The sequence below is a fragment of the Psittacula echo genome (assembly GCF_963264785.1).
Source record: "Psittacula echo genome assembly, chromosome: 4".
NCBI classification, from domain to species: domain Eukaryota; kingdom Metazoa; phylum Chordata; class Aves; order Psittaciformes; family Psittacidae; genus Psittacula; species Psittacula echo.
This window is the reverse complement of record NC_137738.1, coordinates 56,347,032-56,369,920: the sequence shown is the minus strand read 5'-3', so window position 1 is coordinate 56,369,920 and position 22,889 is coordinate 56,347,032. Positions and strand designations below refer to the sequence as shown.

At 42.7% G+C, this 22,889-nt stretch overlaps 1 protein-coding gene across 1 annotated transcript; it reads right to left on the bottom strand.

Annotated features, from left to right (window-relative positions):
- Nucleotides 1-4,489: 4,489 nt before the first annotated feature.
- GPRC6A (G protein-coupled receptor class C group 6 member A) lies at nt 4,490-22,649 on the bottom strand (the record flags this gene model as incomplete). Its single annotated transcript, XM_080616371.1, has 6 exons — nt 4,490-5,610; nt 6,977-7,100; nt 8,024-8,236; nt 11,480-12,307; nt 20,573-20,876; nt 22,456-22,649. The coding sequence occupies 6 exons, from the start codon at nt 22,647-22,649 to the stop codon at nt 4,490-4,492; spliced, it is 2,784 nt and encodes a 927-aa protein (XP_080472497.1).
- Between the last annotated feature and the right edge of the window lie 240 nt (nt 22,650-22,889).

Sequence of the window (22,889 nt, the reverse complement as noted above, 5' to 3'; positions counted from 1 at the left end):
TAATGGGCACAAGTTACACTGGAGCACATTCCAGCTGGGCACCAGAGGTAAATTTTTGACAATGAGAACAATCAGCCCTTAGAATAATCTCCCAGGGAAGTCGTGGACACCCTAGGGTTGGACAATTCGAGATTCAGCTGGACAGGGTGCTGGGACATCTAGTCTAGGTCATGCTTTGCCTAGAAAGGTTGGACCGGATGGTCCCTTCCAAACTGATATTCTATGATTCAACTGAAAAAGTTTTGGTTTTGTTTGGTTTTTCCCTTTCACATTCTGGACATAATAAACCTTTATTAATAAATAAATAAATCCATCCATCCATCAGAAAAGGCATCACAGAATACATACTCAGTAAGCAACAGCCCATGTCAGCATGATACCAGTGATGGTGTAACTCCATGTCTTAACAGAATTGGGTCTGATGCACTGAACAATGGAAGATTTTACATCTTGCCACCAAGCCAGAAGGCCTGCAGATGAACAGAGGAAGTCCCACTCCCCAGGGATGGATCACTGCCCGGCAGCAGCTAAAGTCCGGTGCTCAGCGTGACGGCACGAATGAGGAGTCTTAAACCGTTTGTAGCCAGACCCTCCAGTTTTCTATTTTAGGAGCAGAGCCAGAGGTAAGCAGCTTTCTCTGAGAGCAAACTATTGAGAAGAGGAAATAAAAAATTTATCACCAAAGTGAGTTCTAGTGTCCTTAATTCTTTTTTTTTATAATTTTTTTTTGTTTGTTTTGGGGTTTTTTTGTTTTGTTTTGTTATTAAAATGCCATTTGGACAACATCTCATTCTGGAAAAAGCACTTTATTTTCAGTCCCTTGTTGATGTTGATGCTCACTCCCACCCTGCCCCAAGCAGCTCTGTCCCATTTCAGACCACTGTCAGGGAGACGAAGACACAGCAATAGAACTGACTTAGAGTGTGATACTGGGGTTATAGTCTGGCCATAACCTCTTTGCCTTTTTCCTACTCAAAGGGAGCGGTATGGTGTCAAGCAGTGCTCCTTGCCCTGGATGCACAGCTGGGAGAGGTAGGAACAGTCAGCACATCACAGTTAGGCTGCTGAGCATCATACATCATAAGCAGCACCCCAAATGCCACTATTAGTTGCTAGTCATGCTGGTAACCCACACACTTAAGAGTCATTGTAGTTCAAACTGCTGCCAGCAGAGCTACTGGGAGAAAGCCTGCAGCTCACACAAATAGCTCTCAGCACTCACCAAAAAACTGCTCTAAAGATTACAGGCAGCTGAAAGGCATCGGCACAGCTGCTAGAGCTACTGAAATCTTGAGGGAGTTATCCCCTGGAGGACAGGACTTAAAAAAACTTGTTAGCCTTCATAGTCTTCATTCTCCCTAAAGATACTGTACACTGTGTAATAGTGGCTTCAGAGTACATCTGAAGTAATAATTATTTATTATTAATAATAAATTATTATTAATAATAATATTAATGATAATAATATATTATTTATTATTAATTTTATTATATTTATTATTATTTATATATTCATATATAAACAATAATTTGGCATTATTAGCAATGAATTACGTAAAACTCAAGGTTAAATAGTGGTTAGAGCTAGAGAAGCCTCCTGCTGACCTCAACAAATGGCATTCTCACTTCACTTCTCCATGAACAGCACTGTAACTGGGGACATTTGCCCTCCCTAATTGTTCTTGGAGGTGAAAAGCATGCAGGTGGGCACACATGGATGCTAGTACTTTAAGAAATGGTGCTGGGACCTTTCTAACATAAGCAAGCAGAGCATGCTCTGAGCCAGAAAGAAGAGCTGATCCCTTTGGCCCTGCAGTCTGACCCATGAGTCAGGGAAGCCCATGCCAAAGCTTCATTATGACTCTGGAAGGTGATTCCTGTTCTGTGCTCTGAAGGTGAAAATCTGTTTCAGGCTCATTCAGTGTCCCCATGCCTGGTAACGGGAATAGATTGCCGGCATGCTTACTGTTGTGGGAAGTGTAATGCTTGCAAATGCTCCCTTTAGCATCATGAACCCTGATTTTCATGTTTTCTGTATAGGGTAGCAAAAGCCCCTTATGTTCTACCTACATATGATCACTTGTTTCTTGCAGACAAGGCATTTGAAAACATGTAATACAGCTTGGTACAGCATCTGTCTGTTTTCTTCCAAGTCTAGCTAGCATATCTGTTACGTCCTCTCAGCTCTAGCATGACTGTGCTTTACAGTGAAGACCTGAGTAGCTGGAGAGGCAGATGCAGCATGTAGGACTCCTGCAAAATTCTGACAGATGTGATGTCTTTCCTTAAAGATACCTTTGTAGAGATTTCACACTGCTATCACCACACCCTGTTCCTCAAGACACTTTCCTTGTTGTCCTGTAGAGGAAATGTCCTATTTAACCCAACACATGTATCTAAGGTGCAGTCTGAGATCTGCAGTGGAAACACTGCGCAGCTGCATGTGTTGCTGCTGTTCAAGGGAAAAAGTAAGGAAATGAAATAAACAAACTCAATTTTAAATAACAATATGGCTTTAATCATCCCCTTTCATATATCTTCAATACATGTTATGCTCAACCCTTTTGAAAACAATAAATACAAGCAAAATGTTCAAGCCAAATGAACTTTCCTAACCAGCTGAGTGCTGACAGTCATTGTGCAAAGAAAGCTGTGTGTCTTTCTTCTAGGGAGAGACTTGCTGCATTGGCAGCCAAATTGCAGGAATTTTAACCTTATTGTGCACGCCTTCACATTCAGAACAGTACTTGCAACAACTGATGTATGCGCAGCATTCATCATAGAAATAAATGTGCATAAACTTCCATTCTTCCAATCATCTACAGAACTTACATAATTACTCAAGTGTGTAAGTTGCACACTAGCCATTCAAATGAGTTAAAAAATGGCTTCACAGACACATAGTGTATATATATATATAGTCTACACAGGCAATGATTTAATTGCCTGTGTCCATTGTTGAAATGCGATTTATAGCTATTTTTTAAAAAAACATGAGTAGAAAAAACATATAGATAAAGGTTACAATATATAAATAGAAATGATAGAAAAATAGATATGTTGTACATAACAATAATGCAATATGCCTGTATAACACCAAACCTACTGAACTTTATTTTGGCCTGCACAACATCCAGTTATTCCAGATTTAAACAGAAACATGGATGAAACTCAAGGGATTTAGTATTATTTTCCAGTAACATGGCACAGAGGTTAATATAGCAAAGTTTCTATGGTCTGGCTTTATAAACACAGAAAAATATTTTTCACAGTCCTGGACTGGCAACATAGCTCCACTCTTTAGGGTTTGGAAAAGGCTCTGAATTCCTTTTGTCCTGACAGAAAAGTTCCTCCTCTTCGGAGCTTTTCTTTCTGTTCCTCTCACACAGAAGGCACAGCATAGCTGCACTAACGGAGCTACAGAGCAGAGACCCATCCAGCACAGCTCATGTCAGTTCATTCTTGTGCTATTTCTGCTTACTGGAATGGTGCATTGTCATTTTCTTGTTGAAAATCATATTTTTAAAATATGTATGAAAAAGTTATAATTCCAAGGATGTGCTCATGTTGATCCTTGTCATTACATTATTTATGCTAGTGAAAGGAAACAAGTAGTGTTTATAAGTTTTGACATTACATACTGACATTAGATCTTCAGCTCAGGGGACAAACATAGTGGGTTGTCTCTCCTCATGATCAGAGGAGGTGCATGAGGTGAATCAGTGTATTTCTTTGAGTGTGAGGAAAAAAAAGTAGATGAACATACAGGTAACTACAGAACTCCAGAGAAGTTCTTAGATTTTTAGATAGGCCAATCTCTGGTTGGTTATCATCCCGCTAAATACAAGGAAGTTTGAAAGTTACTGCAGCACTCGTCTGGAATAAGATGTGCAATTCTGGGGAGAAAAAAAAGGATTCACTGATACCAGGTGAAAAGGGTTATTTTGAGAATGGAAAAATAGGAGAATGGAAAACCTATCTTAAAAGTGGAGACTAAAGGACTGGGCTTGTTTATCCTAGCAAACAAAGGCTGGGAGAGGGTTCTGTTTGATCTGTAAAACAGAGTGAGGTGAGAAGAAGAGCTCCTTAAACAATTGGGCATCAGAGATGCAAAAAAAAGTGGGGTAAACCCATATTGTCCCACCTACATGCTTGTGAGAAATCATAATTTCCTGATGTTTCTGCCCCACTCAGGGAAGTGAGATTGTGAAATAGGTTCCTGCAGGTCTATGTGAGCAGCCAGGGAAAAACGGGAGCTGCTGAAGGGAACTGCACCTCATGATGCCCGCAAGGCAAGGCAAGCCGCAAGGCTTGACTGTGTGAGCCAGGAAAACCTTTCAAACCTGGTAATGAATAACTGCTTAAGTACCAGGGGAGGAGGCATTTTGTGTGGCCTGCTTTCCTTGGGTATGGCAAAAGGAAAGAGACCTGAAAGAGAAATGGCTCCCGAAGATGGCTTTTCATCTTCAAGTACTTTAACGCTGACCCGTCATATGCTGGAGAGTCTTTTCCTGGCCGTAGTCCTTACAGTATTTTTAGGAAAAGCCTTCCCTTTTATTAGTGTCTGCCCAGGCACTTGGAAATGGCCATTTCCATTCACAGAGTTTTGCTGAGATTTACACAAGTCTGAGGCAGTAGCTCGGGAGCTAGAAGACTTTGAATCCAAAGAAATCTGACTAACAGCAACACTGCTTGCACTCTTGGAGGAATACGTATAAATCATTTTGAGAAAGGCAGATTTTGTGTTTGTTTCTTGCTTGTAAATGATGATATAACACTTTGGAAGAAAAGTGCAGCAGAGGATTCCATAGTTGGATATTAAAACAACGATGATTTCCACTGCTGGCAGGTATTTGCCAAATGTAGTTGCATAGACAGGGATAAATACAATCCACGCTATAAAGTAAATTAGCATGCCAAAGGTGATAAATTTAGCTTCATTATAGTTCTCTGGCAACTTCCTACCTTTAAAGGCAAATATGAAGCAAATGAAGGCTAGGGCAGCGATGTAGCCCAACATAATCCCAAAAGCCAAAACAGAGCCCTCATTGCACTCCAGAATTATTGCTCTTGAGATTGAGAAATTTTGCTTTACAAAAGGTGTCCTAAATATCAGCCAGAAGGTGCAAATGATAACTTGAATTCCAGTGCAGGTGACCACAATGGGAACAGGTTTATACATACATTTCAGGAAATTCTGCAGCTTGGGATCGAAGCTGAAGGCTAGTAAAATTTTTAGTGACTTGATTAAAATACATGAAATGCAGAGTGCAAAACTTATGCCAAAGAGGGCTTGCCTAGTTTTACACTTGAATTCTGTGGGTTCATCTATGAAGAAGGTGGTGCTTAAAAAAATTAAGAAGTGGCTGAAGAGAATAATGTAGCAGACAGTTAGACCCCCAGATGCTTTTACAACTGGCGTGTTCAAGTTCTTAGTGAATATTACACTAATTGACAAAACCAACACAACCCCAAAAGCAGAGAGGAGAAGGAGGAAAATAGCAAACCAGTCAGTCCATGCGAGGAAATGGATTGCCTTGCTGTAGCATGTACTACTATTGACAGGAGCCCAGTAGGTTTTGTTGTCACATCGGTAGCAGTAATCCATATCTGAAAGCAGGAAGAAGAAAGATAACTTAGAAACCCAATGTAAATAAGCCCCACAGTGAAATATCGAGGCTTGAGATACATGAGGTACAGGAGCAATGTGGGAAGGGATGCTAAGGGGAATACACAGGGCTGATTGCTTCCGACTGTTGATGTCGCTGTCCAGGCGGCGGAGCTGCAGGACTGCAGTGGCAGGGGTGGCATTGGTGGCAGCAGTGGCAGCAGCAGAAGGAGCAATGGATGAATACCTGCCAGCTGGGAGCAGGGGCTGCCTGCAGCCAGGGGCAAGAAGGGGACAAGGAGAATGACCAGGATCCTGAAACTGCCTTGGACATCTCTGACAGGCAATAAGTGACCTGGCCAGAGATCAGGGGAAGCAAACTTTAACTGACACCTGAATAATGACTTGAGAGTAAATCAGTTCTCTTGCAGAAATTTGAACTATGCTTCTTTCATTTACCTATTTTGACAAGAAAAAACTCCTGCTTTCTCTTTAAAGACAGCTTTTGAAATACAACAGCAAGAACAAACATTGCTTTAGATTATGCTTTGACATGTTAGGTTTGCTTTAGAATTCCTATCCTCTGATATGGAGAAAGTTCACAATTGTTTGAATTAAAAATTAATTTCCTTCTGCTCTCAGGGTATTAAAGTACATCGCACCACAATATTCTTAATTCCATCTCTCTCTTCCATATTTAATTTTCCTCTTACAAATTCTGTTCTCAAACCTATAAATGAGATAGTGGTAAAATACATGTCAGTTTTGATAATACAAAATATTGCTGTACAGTTATATCAAACTTTGCAGTACTCCCTGGTAAGATAGAAGAACCCTAACTGGTAAGCAAAATGTATCACCCTTGAACTTTCTAGACTTATAGAATTGTTTGGGTAGGAAGGAACTTTAAAGATCATCCAGTTCCACCCCCCTGCCATGGGCAGGGACACCTTCCAATAGACCAGGTTGCTTCAAGCCCTGTCCAGCACAGCCTTGAACACTGCCAGGGAGAGGAACCCACAACATAATGTCTCACCATCATCATAAAAAAAAATCTTCCTTATTCGGTTGGGTGTACTGCAGAAAGACGGAAACAAGAGTCAGGCTCTGATGAATTGGCCAGACTTTGCATCCTAACAAAGGATAATGCTAGTCAGCTGGACAATCTAATTGCTTATAGTTTGGTCTTCTAAAAAGCATTTAAACAGAGTTTTATAGGCTGAACACTCATATTTGGGAAATTGAGCATAAACAAATATTTTAATCCCACTCCAAAATTATACCCATGGTTGCCAAGGCACATTATACCCAAACAAAACCATTGTATTGATGTCTAAATAAGCCTTTATTTGGATCACCATTCCTTACCTGTTTGATTGCTGTAATGGTTTTCTGGGCAGTAAACACACTCATAGCAGCACGTGTGTGGACTTCCCGTAACCTTTTTCATCTGTCCTGGTGTGCAGTGCTGGGAGCATGTTGATTGAACCTTCTGCAGTGTGCAGAGAACAACAACAACAAATCAGCTCAGGCTTAACTAACTACTAAGAAACTTTAAAATAAATCTCCAGGAATTCTGCAATTTGCGCTCTCTATTTGTATCTAACGTATTGTGAGAGAATACGAAAATGACGCTGGAGAAAGGCATTGTAGGTTCCATGTTTCTTGCATTTTTTCTGCACAGTCAGCAAGTGACAGGATGGGGCATTACTTACCTGGCAATTTTATTTTTTGGCAGTGGATGTCAATCAGTGGAATTGTCTGTACCTTTAAAATCCAGATCAAGGTGTCTCATCCAGCTTTGAACCTGGAACTTAGTTCTTCTGGGGATCAGCTCCAAAAAAATTCCATCTGATGAGGGATTTGAGTGGACTACTTCCCAAGAGAAATCCTGAAACCCTGCTCAGCTGCTCTGAGCCATGTGAGATATCTGGGCTCAGGAGAAACACCTGCGTGGGTGCTTTGCACCTCAGCTCTAACGTTCCTGAACCTCAGCAGCTCAACCCTGAGTCACAAAGCACCACTCCATGGTGTGTGATCAGGGCCTTCTCTCAGGTCTCAGTTCAAGTCCTCTTTCCAAAGACCATTTTTGTAAAATGGAGCAACAGTCCTGAGGGACACAGGAATAGCATCCTTAGGACAGACAGAAGTTCTCCTCTTGGGAAACCTCCTATAAACATTCTGGAGAAATAACTTGGTCTCAAATCACTGAGCCTGCTTACAGGATGACATGCTTCTCAGTGTGCTTGAAAGTGCATGAAAGGTCAAATATGCCCTTGGGAGGGCTCTTTGGTCTAAAAGGAGAACATGAAATCACAAGAGAGATTTCTAGCTGACACATACTTCAGTTGTAAATACTGGGAGGAGAAGAAAACATATGAAACAAATTTTACATGTCAAGAAATTAGAAGTTACCTTTAAATCCAGAAATGCCTTTTTTTTCTCTTCATCCTCAAAGATAAAGTCTCCTTTCCGTGGGTCATATTCTGCCATAGTGGTGATTTTCATGTGGCCATCAATTTCTTTCCAAAGAAATACATCATAACTGGTGCTCATGTCTCCGTTGGAGTCAAACTTGATTTCTTTATCATCATAAATGACTGTAACATTTTTAAGCTCTTCAAGAAGCTGAACATAAGCATAACGAATGATAACATACATCAGTATCATGTCAGTGGGATAAACTTAGCAGTTTAACGCCTTTATGAGAATGTCAGGTTGAAAAGAAATGTTGCTTCTTAGAAGTAGAAGAAATCTTCAAAATAAAACCAATTTTTTAAAACTGTTTAATTTGGTGTTAGACGTGGAATTACATTATTTAGACAATCCTGTTGATCTCAAGAATCTATCAATTAAAACGAATCATCATTTCTGAACTCTATGCCATGTGTACAAATATTCATGTTAGATTTTTTTCCAGCCTTGGAAATTTTGGTGTGACAATGGGAAAGAAAAGATTTTTGTTTGCTTGCAAGTACTAATGGCCTTTTGGAACTCCTCTTCTTGTAAGGAACAATTGTGAGCAATGATCCTGTTGTTACTTTACTGTCACCAGAATTGGTATGGGTAACATTTGCTTCCAGAGTAAGCTTTCTCAGCGTGTCTGAAAACATCTAACATTGTTTTCAGCTGTGACTCTGACTGATATTGTGTATTGCAAGGTGAGACTCGGAACTGTTCAATGAACAGTATGTGCCAGCTTGCTCAGATGAAGTGATCAATGGCACAATAGGAATAAACTGCTAGGGAATATTTGATAGATTATAGGAAATATCAAAACCGATTCCATTCAACAGGGGTACATTTCTGTCTCCCTCATCACAAACAGCCAGATCAAAAATTTCTGTGTGAAACTAGAAAAGGACAAGTTAAGGCCCATAACTCACTCCCAATTCATAAGGAAACCACAGAAGGGCTTTCATTAGCTACTGTGGTTCTGAACTGAAGCAAAGACTTTATCCTTTTGCAGATCTAGTGATTTTTGGCAACAAGGATTAATTAACAACAAAAAAACCCCAAGGTTCTAATGAAAGAATGGATTAAAATGTGCTTTGAAAAGCAAGCTCTTAGATGGATCCATTTGTGATATCTGTATCATTTAACGAACATATACGTACAGAACACATCCGGTGTATATAACACACCATTTTTTCACGTATAACATCTTTTTTTTTTTGGAGAATTCATGTACTCTCACTGCAACTATACGAATTTATGAAGAACCACAGTGTACTTCTAACCAATATTACATTTGAGCTGGATGTGGCATAGTTGTGTGGGACTGAATACAATTATTTTATTGTATATACTGAGGCTAGTCATTTAGTCTTTCTCTTCTCCACTTTTCCACTTTCTACAACAATATGGGAACAGAGCTTTTGCAATACATCTTGAGTTTCAGACAGAAGGGGCTAATTAATTAGCAATGTTTTAATGTAACTTACGGTTATTTTTGCAAAGTCTGTAGCACCAATGCATTTCATTTTTCTGTACGTGGAGATGTGTGATACGGATTAGTTGCATCTTAAGCTCTATGGATATCTATCCATTTCTAGAGGATTTCGGTTTAACGAAGAGAAAATGGATTATGAAAACAGCACAGGGAGAATAACTACCTCAGTGTTCTTCATGAATTCTTAGCCTTTTAATAGGAATTTTAATTTGGGTGATTTGGGATTTAACTCAGCAATGGTGTACATGCAGCTCTGTAGAGCTGCTTCCCCTGCAGAGCAGTCCTGAATTTGTCCCATTTGCATTTACAAATTCATGTAAAAGTCTGACTTCTTTTTTATTTTGTAATTATTATTTCAAATCCCCTATCTTGGTTTGACCTGCCCTGACCTATGATAAGAGGTCAGAGCAAGTCAGTGTTTCAGTGGTTGTTTGACTTTTAAATTAACTTTTAATCCTCTGAGTAAAAGTGTGTAAAAGTGAATACCTGTGAGCAGGCTCTTGGGTAAAAGGTCAGGCCAGGTTTACTTGTCTGATTTTCCTTTTCTTTTCCCACCCGATAGAGTTTGATAACAAGTACCTCACCCATCTTAAAGATTTTGTCTAATTTTCTTACCAGTCACTTCAGCATAAATTAAGATCAGACAGAGAAATAGTCTGTTGCATTTTCACTTAGAAGTAAAGATTCATTACGGAGGAAACAGCCTGAACTCAAGAGAGAGGGGGACAGACAGAGGGACAGAGAGAGATGGGGCGGGGAGAAAGAGTGGGGAAAATTGAAATTCTTTGGTGAATGATCCTATCCTGCAATATCCCCATCTTTCGGGAGCACTCATTGCTGTGTATTGCAGTGGTTTGTGGACCAAATATCTGCTGAGATACTGGATGCGGTGCAGCCAGTTTAGCTTGTGGACCAGGGCTGCTTTCGATTTTGTTTCTCACAGAGCACTTCATTGACAAAAATGGCTCTTGGATAAACTGCTGCTTTGTTTTGGTTGGAATTTTCCAAGTTTTTGGACAAAAATGCACACAAAGGTTTTGATTTTCTGTCACTTCATCCACTCCTCTATTGGAAAAAAGGAAGCTGAGGGAAAAAATGGACAAGTAAATACATGTGTGTTGTAAATCACAAGGGAGCCATCGGGCATTATCTGAATCCTGGGCAGGAGCTTGCCAGGATCCAAAATCTTGTCCTTCCTTTTCCACTGGATGTGTAGCACGGGGTCCACTTCTGCCTGGCACTGGAACACGGCTGTGTGCCCCTTGGTAGACTGTTGTGGGCTCTGGCTCTAGCATGAAGGTGATGTCGTAAATCACAAGGACTGACCACTAGTAGCTGAATACCTGACAGATCAACTGTAGATCGACTATACATTTTATTCTATCTCACATAAGTAGCTAGCAAGACATTCCAGCAAGGATCCTACAGACTGGAACCTTCATCCAAGCTGTGTGCTCTTTGAAGGTGGCAGGGAAAATGTTAGGGTAACTAATGAAGCCCAGCAGGTAAAGATTCCTTCTAACGCTTGTGGAGTCATGCATTTACAGCCACTGCTGTGGTGCCCATGAAGGAGGAGATGGTGAGCATGCAGTTACTCACCATCAGTAAGCTATCCATATGTGAAATGCATTAATCGTTCTCTATCTACAGCAGAACACAGCCGTGGCTTAGCACCAGGAGCCTCTGCATCTACATGGGCCAAAAGGGAGACAAATCTGGAGTCTAGTTCTTGTCTCTGCAGCAGTTAGATACTGCTGCTCTAGCACATAGTCTGTGATTTCAGTTGGTGAAGGAAAGCAGGAACAAGAATAAAAAGTGATTTAGTAAGAGGACCAAGCTAGTAAATCCACAAATGTGGGAACAAAAATGAGATTAAAGTTATGCAAAGAGAAAGAGACCTGAAAGAATTAACATCATACCTCCCAGGGTGTGAAGGCAGAGGGATCCTTGCAGTTTCTGTTTTTGCATAGCCCTTTAATGGCATAAGCAATGGTATAGACTGCAAGTACAGTACTATGGATAAATCCTGGTTCAATGTTAGCATTCAAAAAATCATCTTTCCAGATGTGATGTTTATTCTCAACATTTTGCAGTAGATCATCCTGGGACTGGTTTGAAATGCATGCTTGAAAATCATAATATTCCAGGTGTGCACAGACTGACAAAAGCATAATATATTCGCGTAAAAACTTGTTGTTGTCAGTGGGCATTTCATGAAGGTTTCTTAGAAAGTCTTGAAAACCAGAAATGTCTCTGCTTTTAAATCCAAATCCCACAATGGTTCCCAGCTGTCTGATATTGGGAAATGTACTGATTTTGACTGCAGATGACCAGTTATCACTTGCAATCCAGATTTTATTTACATTCCTCTCAATTGCCTTCTTAAATAGTTTCAGCACGTGGAACTGTCTCATAAAGACAACAATAACATTTACTCTGGTTTCCTTGACAATCTTCTCAACTGCATGATCAACTTTGGTGTGAAAGGTATTGTCAGAGAGGTAGGCAGGCAGCATTTCTTTAAAAGCTATGCAAACATTGTTTGCCATGGCCTGGACCCCAAAGCTCTCCACAGCAAACCGCCCATTGTCATCATCAATGGCTATTACTCCAATCCAATTCCACCCCGACTCACAGATCAAGTGGGCCATTGCTCTTGTCTGATGAAAATCACTGGGGATAGTCCTGAAGAAAGAAGGAAACCGGATTTTGTCACTGAGGATTTCAGCTGATGATGCAGGACTGACCTAGGAAGAGTGAACAATTCAGTTATAGAGGTGGTCTCCTTCAATGGCTTAAACCACGACAGTTCTTTTTTTGGCGCCCAACGTGGGGCACGAAGGGTTGAGATAACGACAGATCTGACCGGAGTGTGTCTAATCGTATTTGTGATAAGCATTCAGTGTTTTGGATTAATAGTCACTCGTCACAATGCTGATTTATTGGCTCTCAAAGTTGTTGTTTTTGATCTCACAGTCTCAATATGCCGTAGGTTACTTAGAGCCGGTATTTGCTGTGTTGGTGTTTTTCAAGTGTGGGGCTTGGGCTAAGGTTGTTGTCTCGTTGTATTTTGTGGCAATGACTTGTAATACAATAGAAGGATTGATCATGAAACTGATCTGGCTTGTGTTCCCAGTGTGGTCACCACCTTTATACTTTGGGAGGTATATAATACAAATGCTTAGCAACTATACATCTTTTTTCTCCTTCCTGGGTGGTCAACCTATGAAGGAGACATTCTTTTACCCTCCCAGTGCCCCTCCCAGACCGTTTACAGCATCGTTTGAGAGTTTTGAAATTTTTGAGTGGCCTTTTAATATTGTTGAGACCTGTTTGCTGATTGTGATGGGGGTCACCATGTTGGCACGCATACAGAGTGTGTTTTGTTCACAACCATTACGTCTGATCTCAAGAGTTAAGCAGAGTCGGGTTTGGGTCTTGTCTGGGGTTAGACGACAAAATAGGGGGACTGAGAGATTTTCCCCGAGGCTGGACAGCCATGAGTGGCAAGGTGTGTGGGATAGTATGGGCAAGTACCTAGGTCAGTGGGCCCCTCCAGTGTTTTGGAATTTCACCACCGAACAACTGCAAAATCCAGAAGAATTAGTGAAACACTTAAATGAGGTGTGCTGTCATCCTGGTCATACCAGAGAGGGACAAATCATGTCAACGTGCTGGGGCTTGGCCTATGCTTACCGGGCCTTGTTCAACGCTATCCAGCACCTTCAAAAGGGAAAAAATGTCCCTGGATCTGAGGGCGAAGCAACAGACAGCGCAGCTACTCCAGCTCCGAGCACAGCAGCTACACCACCCCCAGCGACAAGTACAGCCACTACTCAAACTTCAACTGCAACAGACAGTGCAGCTACCCCAGCTCCAACCACAGCAGCTACACCACCGCCAGCGACAAGTACAGCCGCTACTCCAACTGCAACAGATAGCGAAGCTACCCCAGCTCCAACCACAGCAGCTACACCACCCCCAGCGACAAGTACTGTTGCTACTCAAACCACAGTGATGACTGCAGCTAAACCAGAGGACCAATTTGTACCAATATCGATTGCCCCTCTACGCAAGAGAAAAAGCAAAAAAGAGGCAAGAAGGGTGAAGCAAGATGAAGAAACAATGTATTCACCACTCAGGACAGCATCTGGTCAGGAGTCATCATCACATGACGAAGAAGAAGAAGAAGAGGTGACTTCTCGACCTCGGACCTCAACCGAGCTACGGAATATGCGAAAAGATTTTACCCGTCAACCAGGGGAGCACATCATCACCTGGTTGCTCCGATGCTGGGACAATGGGGCCGATGGTCACGAACTAGGAGGTATGGAAGCCAAGCAGCTGGGATCACTTGCTAGAGAAGGGGGAATTGACAAAGCAATTGCAAGAGAGAAAAAGTCCCTCAGTCTTTGGAGGCGGCTCTTGGCAGCTGTGAAAGAAAGGTTTCCATACAAGGACGATGTTACGAGTCGTTCGGCCAAGTGGACTACTTTAGAGAAAGGCATCCAGTCTCTGAGGGAATCAGCCATCGTAGAGATGATTTATCACATCAAACCGAATAACGGAGATATACCCATAGACCCAGATGAAGTCGAATGTACACGACCCATGTGGCGAAAACTTACACGGAATGCACCGTCATCATATGCCCATTCATTGGCAACGGTAACCTGGGGTGACATAGTAACACCAACAGTGGATGAAATGATTCATAAACTCCGAGAGTTCGAAGACAATCTCACCCCTTCCATCATCTCAGCTGTGGAAAAACTGTCCCAGGATGTCAAACAATTGAGGGACGATCTATCTGATTTATCCAGCTCCTCACATGTACCAACATACGTCTCAGCTGTTAACAAAAGACGTCCTATTGTTCGAGACAGAAGATATAGAAGGCAAACACCACGGGCCACCCTATGGTTTTACCTGCGGGATCATGGAGAAGACATGACGAAGTGGGATGGAAAACCTACTTCAGCTTTGGAGGAACGGGTGCATGAATTGAAAATAGGAACAAGGGTCAAGACTAATCATCCCATGAGAGCTGCGGCTTCAGTCTCTGGTGAGCAGGTTCCCAGATGGAGCGGAAGAGCTGATTTTACTCCAGCTCCTATGATAACGAAGAATAATCCCTTTCAATACGATTTAGGTGTCCAACGTTGTGATGACTGTTAGAGGGACCCTGCCTCCAGCCAGGTGGAGGTAGGGAACAATCGGATTTACTGGACTGTGTGGGTCAGATGGCCTGGCACATCAGTCCCACAGAAGTATAAAGCTCTCGTAGATACCGGTGCACAGTGTACCCTGATGCCGTCAAGCTGTCAAGGGGTGGAACCCATCTATATCTCTGGAGTGACAGGAGGATCCCAAGAGTTGACTGTACTGGAGGCTGAGATCAGCCTGACTGGAAGGAAATGGCAAAAGCACCCCATTGTGACTGGTCCAGAGGCTCCATGCATCCTCGGCATAGATTACCTCAGGAGAGGGTACTTCAAAGACCCAAAAGGGTACCGATGGGCTTTTGGTATTGCTGCTTTGGAGACTGAGGAAAATGAGCAGCTGTCCACCTTGCCTGGTCTCTCAGAGGATCCTTCTGTTGTGGGGTTGCTGAAGGTCGAAGAACAACAAGTGCCAATCGCGACCGCAACAGTGCACCGACGGCAATATCGCACCAACCGAGACTCCCTGATTCCCATCCATAAGCTGATCCGTAGTCTGGAGAGTCAGGGAGTGATCAGCAGGACCCGCTCACCCTTTAATAGCCCCATATGGCCAGTGCGAAAGTCTAATGGAGAGTGGGGACTAACAGTAGACTATCGTGGCCTGAATGAAGTCACACCACCATTGAGTGCTGCTGTACCGGACATGCTAGACCTTCAGTATGAACTGGAGTCAAAGGCAGCCAAGTGGTATGCCACGATTGATATTGCCAATGCATTCTTCTCAATTCCTTTGGCAGCAGAGTGCAGGCCACAGTTTGCTTTTACTTGGAGGGGCGTCCAGTACACTTGGAACCGACTGCCCCAGGGGTGGAAACACAGCCCTACCATCTGCCATGGACTGATCCAGAATGCACTGGAACAGGGGCAAGCTCCAGAACACCTGCAGTACATTGATGACATTATTGTGTGGGGTGATACAGCGGAAGAAGTCTTTGAGAAAGGGAGGGAAATAATCCAAATCCTGCTGAAAGCTGGTTTTGCCATAAAACGGAGTAAGGTCAAGGGACCTGCACAGGAGATTCAGTTTTTGGGAATAAAATGGCAAGATGGACGTCGCCAGATCCCTACAGATGTGATCAACAAAATAACAGCAATGTCTCCACCAACTAATAAGAAAGAAACACAAGCTTTCTTGGGTGCTGTGGGGTTCTGGAGAATGCACATCCCAAATTACAGTTCGATTGTAAGCCCTCTCTATCATGTGACCCGGAAGAAGAATGATTTTAAATGGGGCCCTGAGCAACAACAAGCCTTTGAGCAAATTAAACGTGAGATAGTTCATGCAGTAGCCCTTGGACCAGTCCGGAACGGGCCAGATGTAAAAAATGTACTGTACACCGCAGCTGGGGAGAATGGTCCTACCTGGAGCCTCTGGCAGAAAGCTCCAGGGGAGACTCGAGGTCGACCCCTCGGCTTTTGGAGTCAGGGATACAAAGGATCTGAGGCCAGGTATACCCCAACTGAGAAAGAGATACTGGCAGCCTATGAAGGGGTTCGAGCTGCTTCGGAGGTGATTGGCACTGAAGCACAGCTCCTCCTGGCACCCCGGTTGCCCGTTCTGGGCTGGATGTTCGAAGGCAGGGTCTCCTCTACACATCATGCAACTGATGCGACATGGAGTAAATGGGCTGCACTAATTACACAACGAGCTCGAATAGGAAATCCCAGTCGTCCAGGCATTCTAGAAGTCATCATGGACTGGCCAGAGGGCAAAGATTTTGGAATGTCACCAGAGGAGGAGGTGATGCGTGCTGAAGAGGCCCCACCATATAATAAACTGTCAGAAAGTGAAAAGCAGTATGCCTTGTTTACTGATGGGTCCTGCCGTATTGTGGGAAAACATCGGAGATGGAAGGCAGCCGTATGGAGTCCTCAACGACAAGTTGCAGAAACTGCTGAAAGGGAGGGTGAATCGAGTCAGTTTGCCGAGGTGAAAGCCATCCAGCTGGCCCTGGACATTGCTGAACGAGAAAAGTGGCCAGTACTTTATCTCTATACTGACTCATGGATGGTGGCAAATGCCCTGTGGGGGTGGTTGCAGCAATGGAAGCAGAGCAACTGGCAACGCAGAGGTAAACCCATCTGGGCTGCTGCACTGTGGCAAGATATCGCTGCCCGGGTGCAGAACCTGGTGGTGAAGGTACGCCATGTAGACGCCCATGTACCCAAGAGTCGGGCCACTGAGGAACACCAGAACAACCAACAAGTGGACAAAGCTGCTAAGATTGAAGTGGCTCAGATGGACTTAGATTGGCAACATAAAGGTGAATTATTTTTGGCTCGGTGGGCCCATGACACTTCAGGCCATCAGGGCAGAGATGCAACATACAGATGGGCCCTTGATCGAGGGGTGGACTTAACAATGGACACTATTGCCCAGGTTATTCATGAGTGTGAAACATGTGCTGCAATTAAACAAGCCAAACGGTTAAAGCCTCTTTGGTATGGAGGACGATGGCTGAAGTACAAATATGGGGAGGCCTGGCAGATTGATTATATCACACTCCCACCAACCCGCCAAGGCAAGCGCCATGTGCTTACCATGGTGGAAGCAACCACCGGATGGCTGGAAACATACGCTGTGCCCCATGCCACTGCCAGGAGCACTATCCTGGGCCTTGAGAACCAGATTTTGTGGTGACATGGCACCCCAGAGAGAATTGAATCAGACAATGGGACTCATTTCCGGAATAACCTTATAGACACTTGGGCCAAAGAGCATGGCATTGAGTGGGTATATCACATCCCCTACCATGCACCAGCCTCTGGGAAAATCGAACGGTACAATGGGCTGTTAAAAACTACACTGAGAGCAATGGGTGGGGGAACTTTCAAGCATTGGGATACACACTTACCAAAGGCCACCTGGTTGGTCAACACCAGAGGATCTGCCAACAGGGCTGGCCCAGCACAGTCAGAACTTTTACATATTGTAGAGGGGGACAAAGTTCCTGTGGTGCACATGAAGAATTTGCTGGGGAAGACAGTCTGGGTTATTCCTGCTTCAGGTAAAGGCAAACCCACTCGTGGGATTGCTTTTGCTCAGGGACCTGGATATACTTGGTGGGTAATGCAGGAAGATGGGGAAGTCCGATGCGTACCTCAAGGGGATTTGATTTTAGGGGAAAACAGACAATGAACTCAATTGTACGCTGTTGCCTGCTATAGCCATCAACTAGAAGTCTGCAGGGCACCAGCAACTGGCCCTGACTTCCCTCCGACCATCATCCCAACAGAGAATGAACTTTGATAGAACCGGATGAGTTCTACAGTAAAGGAATGATCAGCATCAGCAGACAACGATCCAACACTGCACACAGCTTCTCCTGCTCTGAAAGACTGTTACAAGAGATGGAGCCCAACATCATGAACCGAACGGACTCAGTAGCTTTATAGGAATTGGTCCGTGCACTAAGATAACAGTGGACTGAAATGAGAGTGAGGGTATATGGAAAATGTGGGATCTGAGCATGACGTGAATGATATGGAACAAGGGGTGGATACTGTCCTGGGTTCAGCAGTAGCAGTCAGTTTTTCTCCTTCTTAGTAGCTGTTGCAGCACTGTGTTTTTGACTTTCAGCCTCGGAACAGAGCTGATAACACCGATGTTTAGACTGACCAAGGACTTTGTGAGTCTCATGCTCTGCCAGGGAGGAGGAGGGGCCGGGAGGAAGCAGGGACAGGACGCCTGACCCAAACTAGCCAAAGAGGTATTCCATACCACAGCACGTCATGCCCGGGGATGTAACTGGGAGCTACCCGGAAGGGCACGTCCTCTTTTCGGTCGGGCTCTTTTCCGGCGAGCGGTATCATATTTTCTTCCCTTGTTATTTCTCTTATCATTATTATTATTGGTGGCAGCAGTAGTGATTTGTGTTATACCTGAGTTACTGGACTGTTCTTATCTCAACCCGTGGGAGTTACATTCTTTCGATTCTCCTCCCCATCCCTCTGGGGAGTGGGGGGGGGGGGAGTAGACTGCGTGGTTCTGATTTACGGCCTGGGCTTAAACCATGACAGCCAGCAAGAGACCTGAGGCTGCCACAATTCCTCTTTCATCCAGCCTGACCTAGGCTCCCTCCTCCTGTCAGTGAGCATCAGTAAGGTGCAGCCAAATGGGGCAGGTTTCCTCACCCTGCTCTTAGGATGCAGACACATGCCCACTACCACTTCCACTACTTTTATTCTCATCCACATAACTCAGTGAAGGCAGAGAATAAAACTTTTCAAAATGGGCATGACAATTATGCTGGTATAATGATTTTGTTCTACTCTGTTCAGATACCATCAACCTGCTATTCAAAACAATATTTAAAACATTGGAAGCATTAACTATTGTTTGAGCACTTACACATGCACACACACACACATATATATATATTGTCTCCAAGATTTAATTAGAGTATTTTTAAAGGATCATTAAGTCTGTTAGAACCTCCCAGAAAAATAAACAGTAACCAATACTGCAGAATACTAGAACATTTTTAGATAAACAGTTTGCTACCTTTTTTCTTGTGAATGTAGCTAGAAAAATGTAAATGGAACATTGTTATTTACATCTTTCTAGTTTTAATCCTTTCCTATTTGTTTAAAGGAGGTTTTTTTTATTACACTTTCCCACATTGCTTGACAGTTCTTTTAAATACATGCTTTCCAAAATGAGAGTCACCCGTCTGGAGGGGTGTACTAAATCTTATTGGTGTCAGAAGATTACAGATGACATTGGTAAGAAACCTCTGTGGGTCACCTTTTTCATTTCTGCATTCCCAAGCAGATCTGTTTCATCACTTGCCTCTATATGATGTTCAAGTGTGGCATTTTAGTTTTTCATACTTACTGTAGCTCCTGTGGTGGAGCTGAAGGTCATAATTACTTCCTACCACTGCAGAGGAAAAGATTCAGTTAGAAGTTATGCTTGGTTCAGATTTCAGGTCTTTTCCATGTGTTTGGCTACCATATACTTTGCAGTGAGGTAATTTATCTGAAATTGCCCAACCTAACGTGGAACAGAGGATGGTGTGGAAGTCCATCTCTTTTTCCCTTGTTCATTCTAGCCTGGACCGCAACTGGTTTACAGTAGTGAAAGTAGAAATGTAAGCACCAGCCTGAGTGCAAGTGTGGGACTACTAGTCCTAGAGAGGTCAGAAATAGAGAAGGATGTTTTGTGAAGAACTAGTGTGGATTTGGAGGGTTGTGTTCTCTCTCTTCTACGACTGTTTGAAGAGTAACAGGAGTAAAACTGTTTAAGAGCAATATTCTTCACTTCCCTGCCAACAGTTATGACAGACTCCAATGTCTAATCTCTCTCAGGCAGGAGAGAATTTCCAACTTACTGGCCAAATTTGATTTGATTCCTCCCCTACCCCACGCATGAAACTGGGTATTGTCATAGTCACCACCACCCAGTCTAGACATGGTGGGTGTAACTTTGCTGCCTGAGCAAAGTCCTTGAGTGTCACCCAAAGCACACTGGAGTAACTGGCATTGTCATTCAGGACTGACTAATGGCATTGCCAGGCTAGTATGAGCCCAGCATCATCCTGAAATAGCACTCAGAGGCATGTGCCTTGGGCATATAAAATATCCCTTGCTGCCTCTTTTTGGTCAAGTGAACCAAGCCCTTCATTTGGAACTGAATCCCACCCCTCCTGATGTTCTTAGGTTGAGCCAAATCCTGCTTTATAGCAGGTGTGGCTTTTGCAATCCCTGTAATCAGAACCAAACCTTTATTTTAAACGTGGTAAATGTGGCCCTCTGATCAAACCAAAATAAATGCCTCAAACCTACCTGTGGGATTAGTTGCAAAGCCAACAGCCTTGAAACTGCCATCGACACCTCTGAGTAGGTGGCTCCAGCGACAGCCTTAATTCTCGGGATGTAGTCTGAGTAGTTACACTTGAACTCCACAACATCCTCAGAAGAATTGAATTTAGACAGAAACCTCAGAGCAGATGCCATGGCTTTTGTAACTTCTGCACAGGTGTCATAGATTTCATAGCCCAGAGTAACTCCAGGGAGCAGCGTTGAGTTGTTGATAATTTTGATAGCATGTATCATTGCAAGTGTCTGAAGAAAAATTTGAATTTCAAAGCTGTCAGGAAACACAGAAGTTTCATTTTAGAAAAACATTGCTGGGAACAAGGCTGAAGCAAAGTGCATTTTGAATATATTCCTTAGAATTTGACAACTACTGAAAAGAAGTGATAGAATGTTTTGTGTGACTTGCATGGGGTTTAGTGTAACAAAGATTAGAAACTGTGTATTTTTGCCTCGCCTAAATGGGAGATTAAGCAAAATAAACACAAATCTTAAAATATACCTGAACAGAGGTGTTTTTTTTGGAAAAAAACCAAAACAAACCAAACAATAACAACCAATAACCAGGTACTAAAAATAAAATTTCATGTTATATGAAAATTTGCAAGTAATATATTCAGGAAGCATCTGTCAAAGTCCGTGAAGCTATTGCAATTTGCTACCTCTGCCCAGTAAGTTTATATAAAAATTTACTTTTTTATTTAAATAAAAGCATGAAATAAAGAAAAGACCAAATATGTCAGAAGAGAAGAAAATATTTCAGAGGTTGAGGTCTTCTAGTACTTGCACTGATTTTCCCAAAATCCTCTCTAAACCTGATGAAGTTAGTACAGCTATTCTCCTTATCTCCAGTAGATATTATGAGATGCTTAATCAGAACTGTGCTAGCACAAGCTACCCTCCTCTCAGGCAAGCTTCTCTGAAGTTTACAAATCTTGCCAACTAAATTTAATTTCAGATGGACCCGAGGCACTTTATGACTCCATAGAAGAATAATGGAAGACTGACAACATTTTGAACTTCGTCACCATTTTGAAATAAATCCACATGGATACCTGCGTGTCCGACTGATTATTAGATTCAGATGTGGGATTAAGTTGCATGCAAAATTCAAATAAAATTTGAGGACTTGCACCTGTATCAAAATTAAAGAAAATGCATTTTTGGAATTCCTGGGCTTAGGAAAGTTTTGTTGTGCACTTAAAATGAAAATTTTCCACCAGGCTTCCTTTGCATTGTTTCCAGAAAAATTTGTTTCAAGCACAGTAGGATTTGGAGCCCACGAAATAAATATTCTGATGCACAGTCTGAACCTGAAAGCATATGTGACATGTTGTGGTTTATATAGTCTAACGTAATGCCACAATTATAATACAAAGTGTAATAATTACAGTAATTATAACAGTAATTACGATCTAGCCAGCAAGGTACCATCATAGATTACAGCTAAGATGCCCTGTGAAGCGAGGGGATTACTTTAATATGTGCTTAGGTAAAATTGAGCACTCTGTCTGTGTTCAAATCATGTAGGTACAACTTCATAACAAATAATGAACAACTGCACAGTAGAGTACTTCAGACAAGCTTCAGAAACCTCCAGGGCTATTTGGTTTTATATGAAGATTGAAACAGGATCCAGTGCTCATTTCCTTCCTGAGGCAGCCACAGTATTTTTCATTGTAACTTTGCCATACTTCGTTATCGTGTATTATTTTACACATGTGATGTCCAAGGTCTTCTTACAGACTAAGAAGTGCGAGAGAACCAGATTTTTCTGATCTTAACGTAAGGGGTACATGACCGATATCAGTGATCTCTTCTTTGTTATATACGTAATTTCAAGTATTACTCACCCAGCGCAATTCTGAATGACTGGCTTGATGGGATGCTCTTCTGGATGCATCATTTCACTATGAACTGCAAACAAGCCTCCAATAACAATGTCCCCCGGAGAACTGGCTCCCACAAGGTCATCAGTATTCTGGCAAGAGAAAGCGATATCAGTGCCGATCACAAAGCAGGGGATCAAAAATCTAACAAATGCCATGTTTCTGTTTCACTTGCTCTCTACCAGCTTCAAGTCTATTAAGTTAACTGCAGGGCCAACAAGGGCTCCTATGTCACCTATAAATAAAACAGCAAAGGAAAAAGGCTGCACTCGAAAGTTAGCCACACCTCGTGAGGTGCTTGTCTGTGCTTCACTGGCTGAGGCTATTTTGCTGAAGGTAGTAAAGCAATGCTGTCACATAGAATGTGAGGTTGCAGGAAATGTTTGGACATAAAATCT